The sequence below is a fragment of the Triticum urartu genome, chromosome 7A (assembly GCF_056163025.1).
Source record: "Triticum urartu cultivar PI428250 chromosome 7A, HENAU_Tu73, whole genome shotgun sequence".
Classification (NCBI taxonomy): Eukaryota; Viridiplantae; Streptophyta; class Magnoliopsida; order Poales; family Poaceae; genus Triticum; species Triticum urartu.
This window is the reverse complement of record NC_141879.1, coordinates 37,208,940-37,216,844: the sequence shown is the minus strand read 5'-3', so window position 1 is coordinate 37,216,844 and position 7,905 is coordinate 37,208,940. Positions and strand designations below refer to the sequence as shown.

The 7,905-nt window shown below is 43.9% G+C and overlaps 1 protein-coding gene across 1 annotated transcript; it reads right to left on the bottom strand.

Moving 5' to 3' along the window:
• Positions 1-991: 991 nt before the first annotated feature.
• LOC125523516 (peroxisomal membrane protein 11-5) lies at positions 992-3,632 on the bottom strand. Its single transcript, XM_048688546.2, has 8 exons — positions 3,474-3,632; positions 2,405-2,612; positions 2,219-2,293; positions 2,059-2,133; positions 1,836-1,916; positions 1,656-1,730; positions 1,394-1,567; positions 992-1,305 (listed from the first exon to the last, which is right to left on the bottom strand). The coding sequence occupies exons 2-8, from the start codon at positions 2,594-2,596 to the stop codon at positions 1,276-1,278; spliced, it is 702 nt and encodes a 233-aa protein (XP_048544503.1). The 5' UTR covers positions 2,597-2,612; positions 3,474-3,632; the 3' UTR covers positions 992-1,275.
• Between the last annotated feature and the right edge of the window lie 4,273 nt (positions 3,633-7,905).

The window sequence follows — 7,905 nt, the reverse complement described above, 5'->3', positions numbered from 1 at the left end:
CGTTTCGTGGCAGCGTGGTGATACTATTGAGGAGGCGGCAGATCAGGAGGTTCGGGTTTAGGCCGTTGGCGGGATGACGGAATTCTTTGCGGAAAGCGTCAGCCATCTGCCTCTGGTCAGGAAACGCGAGGAGTGAGCTTGCGGCTCAAAAGAAGTGGGTTCACTGAGGGTGATGGGTGGGATGTGGTACCAACTTGAAGCTAAAGTTTTCTTGAAGGATGCATTGTCACGTGTATTCAGAATCGACAGAGTAGTAGTTCAGCCGGTCAAGCTTAACCACGGCGAAGCATGGTGCAGACCCCCCAAGAATTGCCTGAAGCAGAGCAGCTACTAGGGTTCGTCTAGCCAGAGAGAGAGAGGTGGAGGTGAAGGAGATGCATAGCCGAGCAGAGCAGGAGGGAGGAACGCCGGAGTTGTTCTTTGAACTCCTTGCCAACAGTGTTCCGGATCCGCAAGGTGGTCCGGAGCGCGACCTGGGTAGATCGAAAGCAATTGGTTTCATGGCAGAAGGGCGGAGATGGATCCTCCTCGTAGGTGTTGTAGATGGGGAGCAGCGTGTTGGCACCGGTAGTGGAGGGGGGCGCCCGGGGAGGGGGGAGAGACAACCTCCATCCAAATTTTGTTTTTCACGTCAACTGGAAAATAGTGTGATTCCCTTCATGATGTTGCTATTTTCAGGGGCATGCCATGGCAGTCTAATGTCCTGTTTGTTTCCCATTCAACGCCACACTTGTAATGCTGTTTGTTCTGTTGGAAATTTCGTCCCTCTGCCTGAGACTATCTTGCTGCAACTTTGCACCAATTTCAGTCTCATTTAGACTAGGCCCACGCACCCCCCGAGAAATAAAGTTTTGGTTTGCAGAAGGCAACTTCATAAAACATACATGATTTTTTTTCTCAACAAAAACAACAGAAGAAGAAAAAAACATCCAGCTAACGCATTATCATTGCAGCACAACGTCAAGATAAATCTAGATGCGAGCCATCACCATTCTAGTATGAAATTTCTAATTATTTTGCAACAGTTGTAGTATGATAGTGGCACACCAGACCATACAAATACAAGCGTGCTACATAATCAAGTCTAAGGCAAGGCAGGTCAACCAGGCTATTGGATGGCCCTGGGCAATGCCGACTTCCACAACAATAATCCTTGGTTATATCCTACAGGACAGACAATTTGGTCCAGATTTATTTCTTATCAAGTATCAGCGACAGCAACCGCCGTTTCACCAATCGATGCACCAGCTGCCTGGCCCGAGGTGGGCAGGCAGATCACTTGGATTTGGCTGGGGCTGGAAGCAACTGCCAAGGAAACAATAGTTCAGATTCTGGAGTTTTGTGGTGGCTTAAACAAATGACAGGGAGGCTGGAGTTGGGATGAGATACCCACCTGGTAACAGGCGATGAGCGAGCTAGCGAACCCAAAGGCCCCAGTGACGCGAGGAGTGACCTTTTTCGGGGCCAGTTGCAGCAGCCCCACTGCGACAACTATGTCAAGGCTCGATTTGATGAGAGCAAGCAGCCTCTCATTGGACTTCTTCAGCTTCATCCGATACTGCTCGTTCTAGCATCACCAGTACAGTAGAATGCGTTAGTGGAAGTAACTACAGGAGATGTGTCATGTCAAGACCCTACAGTTGAACTAATAGTACCTTGTACAGCTCTTGGTGCTTGAGGTCCTTCTCTAACTTCTTCATCGATTTGGAAAGCCGCTGAAGCTCCGCTAGCTAGAATGAAGCACGGGTCAGATGTTAATTTCAGTTAATATACAATGATCTGACACAGAACAGAATCAAATAGTTTCCAGATAGCCATATAGAGAAGCAACAAACCTCGATGATGGTAGTACATGTATTAGATCCAAGAAAGCAGTAAAATGCTATCCTGCCAAGGAACTCTGCTCGCTCCTTGTTCTGCAGAAACAGTTGGATTGTTTTGCTTGTCACCATGTAGGTAATGAAATTTCTTATATGAACTTTTGGAGGGAAAAATATAAAGGTAAAACCATATAAGGAATTGAACATTTAACATGCTGATGTGAAGAACAATTCAGACCTTGTATACTCCTGTTCTCCCAGCCCAAACAATTTGGTCCAGAAAAAGGAAAGTTGACAGCATCGCATTCTTCGACTGAGGACATAAAGCAAAATTAGAAAATTAGAATCCTATCATCAGCTGACTATGTTCCCACAATGTAACACCAGCAGCAGCGTACCTTTCCAAGTAAGATCAGCGGAAGTGGAGTTCCTTTGGCAGGGGGGCTAATCAGAGCTTGGAGATCATTAACAAACTGCAAACCATCAATAGTGCATCAGTGACGCCATAGACCATGTCAAGATTTAAATACGATTTTTTTTCCTATTCGCAAACTCTGCTACACAAAAAAAAAATGACATTCTACCTTAAACAGACGGAAAACTTTCCGAGCAAGACTAGTTGATTTGTCGACATTCTGTGCAGGTCCTGGTTGTCCGTTGCTCAGGAACTTGGATCCATATTGTATAGCTCGGCAGATCTTATCTCTTGCCTCAGCCTTGCTTAGGTACAAAACAACCAGGCCAAGATCTCCTCTGACGGTGTCCAGTGAGGCCATTTTGTAGCTTAACTAACTGCAAAAAGTAAATGTTGTGTCAAAACTCGAACTTATAACAGTGAACTGAGTAGATTATAATCATAGAAGCATCCATGTAAGTAGAGCATAAAACCATAGGGTAATTTGTGCTCAAAGAAATAATAATCTCTACTGCATACTGAATATTGCACGAGGTTCAGAGCCTCGGATGCAACCGGTTATTATGGAATAGGATTGCTCAATTGACTCTTTCTTGGTTTAGTCTTTTACCATAAAATTCAGGGGTTCCATACGATTTAAACTCGCACATGTTGTTCAGAGGAACACGAGGGTCAACCCAGTGGCACCCAATTTTGATCTGGCTACAGCAATTTAGCCAAATTCAGCGCGCTGCACAGTCCACCAGCGGCTATCAGCGAAGAACCACGGGACTAAAATCGGAACCTCCCACGGGAATACAGAGCACCTCCGAGACGTCGAGAACAGAACCCAAGAATTACCAGTGGATCGCGACAGGGGCGGATGGTGAGGCCAGTTCGGAACCGAGCCCTCACTGTATGGGGAACTAAAAGCTGATACATCAAAGAGAAATTTCCACGGACGCCCATGGAGGGCGGAGGCAGCGGGGGCGCCGTACATGCCGCGACGAGGCCGAACCAGCGCGGCGACGGCGGGCGAAGCTGCCCATGCTAAGCTACGGCACGGCGGCGGTGGACTTAGGGACAGATCCGGCGTCGCCCACCGGATCAGGCGAGGAGCACGGAGAGAAGGGGATCCCGGGAGAAAGCGGGCAGGAAGCGAGGGATTTCGGGGGCAGGCAGTTAGTTGGTCGCAGGGGAACAGCTTGCAACGAGTAAAGAGGAAAAATTGCGATGGGGTTCCGGGCTGGTGCTCGTACCTGAAGGCAGCGGGGTCGTCTCCGGCGGCGGCGGCGGCGGCCTCGATCGAATCGACCTTGCCTGTGTAGTAAGCTAGCTGGATCACGGCGATTGGGACAGAGATGTACTCTACTAGTACAGGACGCCACGAGCAAGCATCGCAGGTCTCCGTTATAATGCCAGGCTGATAATTGCTACACGCACCCATACGCTGTGCGCCCATTGGCAAATATAAAATGTTTTGAATATTTTAATATAGACTATGCATAGACCGAAAAAAGTGAACAAACACGCTAAAACATGTCTGTGCACATTTGCTACAGAAATAGTTAGAACATCTTATACTCGTGAACGGGAGCAAGTATTTTTTTTAGTATGAAGCTTTTTTTTGTAACTCATATTTTCTTCGTGGTGGTTCCATTCCATTGCTAAAAAGTGGTGTGCGATTAAGTTGTACATACACACGACGTAACACATATGCTGCATAATGAATGTCGACCGCCTAAAAACACCCATTTTCAACTTTCAAGAGAAATAAACGATTCAATGATAAAATAATAATGCATGTCCTTACAAACACACCCTTATAGAAAAATAATAAAAAAATTCTTAGGGTACAGCATCCTCCGACATCCATCGGCGATGTGCAGTGAGTGTAGTTCGATGCAGCTTCTAGGCCTCCACCTCAGCGAAGCAAACTTGTTTAAACACAAGAGCTCGTAGAAGCACCGGCCGAAAAGTCGTCGATGCAGATTGGGAGGTGGTGATGGCCATGTTCTGCGAAACAAATCGTCACCCTAGAGCACCAAAAAAGGCATGTAGAAACTTTGAAGGCCACGAAAGTCGATCGCATCCAGACATATCCTGTGAAAATCAAAACCGACCGGATCTTGAAAGGCCTGCCAGAGACACGGGTCCACACGCCTGTTGTTGGCAATAGGCATGCAAATGGAATGAGGAAAGGGAGGGGAGGAAATTATTTCTACATTAGGACGACGCCGCTTCGTCGCTGCCCCAATCCAGACACGGAAGACTCCCTAACAAAACCTGAGATGAATTGCCCATGCCGTTGCACAACAGATACAAGTCTAATGTCAAGCTCAACACCACCTAGGACCATGCACCAATGCCATCTTCTCTTGTGACCCGGCTAGGCTAGATCCTCACTGAAAATCGATGCGATGGATCATCGGCGCAACCTTTGAGCATTGCCTGCTGAAGACCACACCTCGGTCGCTCATCTCGTCTCCGACCCACGGCAGGCCACCAACTCCTCCATAGCAACCCCCTCCCCCCCTCCTCCCATCAATAACCTCCCTGACGACACACCATTTTGGCGACTAGGATTTAAATCGCTCGTCTCAATCCTCAATCACGAAGCGTTAAACATACAGGATAACCTACTAATATGCTTATTCTGACAAGAGCGTAGATAGTACCCATAGGATTTTAGTTCATTAAAATTGATTTCACTCTACTTTTATAATTAGTATTTAGTACAAAAAATTGCTCACTAGGCTTTGAGACAATGATCAAATAAACTCACAACTACTTAAATTAGAGCACTCAAATTGATCGAACGGGTCCTGAATAATCAGACAAGGCTGAAATCCGTCCAAAAATCAAACTTATAGTATACCATTCTTCGACCATCAAAGGTCACCATGGCATACAACAAAGTTGCCAAAAACAAAACAAGAAGTAATTAAGGAAGAAAGCTACAAGGTGAAATCAAAGGTCTTGCCCACCTCGACATTGTCTCTTCACCACCGTTGACATTTGATCGCTACATGAGACAAAACGTGGCAACTCAGATGGGTGTCGAGTGAAAGGGCATGGCAGGCGACAACAAACCCAAAATGTTAACCTAGCGGCCGCATGTTTGAGCATGTTGCCGCGAGGGCGAATGGCGATGGCAACCCATGGTAAGAATGTAATAGGGCAGTCGATCACCCGTGATTTATATAAGCAGTTGAAAACTAGAAATGCCTAGAGGCATAGGAAACGTTTGTGACCAGACGGGCGTGGCCGTAGCTAAGCTAAAACCCAGGAAAGGCTCGTTGGATAGGATTTGGTAGTGACACAAACCCGCAAGAAAGCGCTTGGTGGGGCCCAGCTGACATGAACCGCAGCTTCAAAAGCTGGCTGTAACAGAAAAGGCGTTGCGTAGTATTTCGGCCGCGTCTATAGTTCGCGTGCACCGAGCGCAAGCGTCCTCCCCGCTTCTTTTGTTTTTCTCTTTTTTTTCAGGTAAAATCTTTGTATTAATCAAATCTCAATGTCCTTACAATCAGCCTTGGCTAGCTTTAAACAAACTGATGAGCCTGACCCAACCCAGGTCATAGTTTTGCCCTCTAGTATAGCAAACTTTGTTAAGCTATATGTTAAAAGAAAAACTTTGTTAAACTATCGCTAACTATATTTTTTTACGATTTACATGAGTAATACAAGAATCACGTAGAGACCTCAGATGTCGAATTTCTTTTACTAAAGAGAGTAGATATCTATCAATATCCTTCACTTGAATCAGCTTAACTGCAACAATGGAGTCATCTCAATAATGATTGGCAAGTCGCTTCTTTGAATTGCAAAAGATAGGCCTTTCATGTAAGCACACAACTCAACCTCAAGAATTTCTCCGCATGAAAAAAGCTCCCTGCAAGCCGAGTAAATGACATTACCTCTATCATCTCGCAGCACCATCCCCGCACCAACCGTACCATTTTTCACATAGGACCTATCAGTATTCAATTTCACCCAACCCGCCATAGGGGGACACCATTTGACAGGAGTGCTCTCAACTATTCGCACATGTGGATTTTTAAGTGGCCTGTCATATGTAACTAAGGACTTCCCTTTGCTTAGATTAGAAGGCATATCAATTTTAAGTCCGACGAAGGAATCAAAGTAACTCACCAAATACCTCTTGGACGCTTCCATTGGGGGCTCTGGTTTATGGTGTATTTTTAATAGCAGCCAAGTTAGGTAAAGTCCAAACCTCCGACATTTTTTGCCATATTCCTCGAGCAAAAGTGCAGAGACAGAGGGGATGGAAGTTATCTTCCAGCCCAACAACACAAATTGGACAAAGGTCATTAACCTCCAGACTCCTACTGTACTTCTTCTGCCATGTCGATCGGCAAGGCATTAGTAGCGACTTTCAAGGCAAAGTACGCGTTACTGCACCAGCCTGTTAGTTGCTACAAATGTTAGTTCCTTCCTTTGTTTTTTTATTATTATTTTAATTTTATTTGAATTCCAAAAATATATAGATGTTTCAAAATTATTTTACTTAATTTTTAAAAGTGTTCATCGCACATATAGGAAACTTTCATATAGTGTAAACATAATGATGCACGCCATTTAAAAATATTGATAGCATTCAAAAAATCGTCCGTGGCATTTAAAAACTGTTCACATGTACCAAACAAATTTTCATGACATTTTATGTTTACGCAATATAGAAAAAATTCACGTAACTTTATTTTTTTAAAGCATTCAAAGAAATTTCTTCACATTTTTCATAATGTTTATGAAGTATGAGAAAGTTTTTGTAATTACAAAATGTTTGTGACATTAAAAAAATGTTCACACGTTTCGGGAATATGTTCATGACATTTAAAAAAATCTTACTACAAGATAGAGAGTATTCACATAGTTAAAAAGAGTCTCATACCATTCAAAAAAATGTTAGTACAAGATAGAGAGTGTTCACATAGTTGAAAAGAGTCTCATACCATTCAAAAAAAATGTTCAATGTGTATTTAAAAATGTTTTGAATATATTTGACGACAATTTCAAATATGTTTTTCTAAATCATCATCATGTATTTCAGAAATGTTCAATATGTACCAAAAATATGTTATGCATGCATAAAAAAATTGTACAACTGCACTGAAAAAAGTCTACAGGTATTAAAAAAACGAATGTTTGCAAGGTATTAAAAAATGTTCCTTGTCATTAAAGAAAGGTTCAACGTTTATTTGACAAATATTTAACACGTATTCGAAACAACGTTCAAAACATGCATTAAAAAATGTACATCATTGACCACAGCGACCACAAAAGTGCCCCAACACAACGGTAGAGTCTTATGGCGTTGTGTTGTTGATGTGGTCTATTAGGAACAAGATCACTGTCGAGTAGAAATTTCCATCGCATCCGGCTGATTGTATTGGCAAATGTCATCTATTTTTGCAGCAATGGGCACCTCTGGGAAAACACAAGGACTCTGAGTTCATGAGCGAGGCGATGGAGAAGATCAAGAACATCTAAGTCATCGCCCAGATCCCCGCTGCATCTGTTTGAGCATGCGTGCTCTTGGGTGGGGCCCTTTGACCCCTTGTATCGAAGTTTACGTATTTGGCTCAGACTTGTTTCTTGTTATTTTAGTTTCGTTCCTTGTCTCGTACTCTGCCTGTGGTGGAGTTTATTAATTTAGAGTCGGACGCT

Excerpts from the sequence above, each read along its gene's own strand:
- LOC125523516 (XM_048688546.2), bottom strand. The coding sequence starts at position 2,596 with ATGGCCTCACTGGACACCGTCAGAGGAGATCTTGGCCTGGTTGTTTTG. Across the intron at positions 1,917-2,058 it reads GGAGAACAGGAGTATACAAG|AACAAGGAGCGAGCAGAGTT; the intron begins GTCTGAATTGTT and ends CTGTTTCTGCAG. Across the intron at positions 1,731-1,835 it reads CATGTACTACCATCATCGAG|CTAGCGGAGCTTCAGCGGCT; the intron begins GTTTGTTGCTTC and ends GCTTCATTCTAG.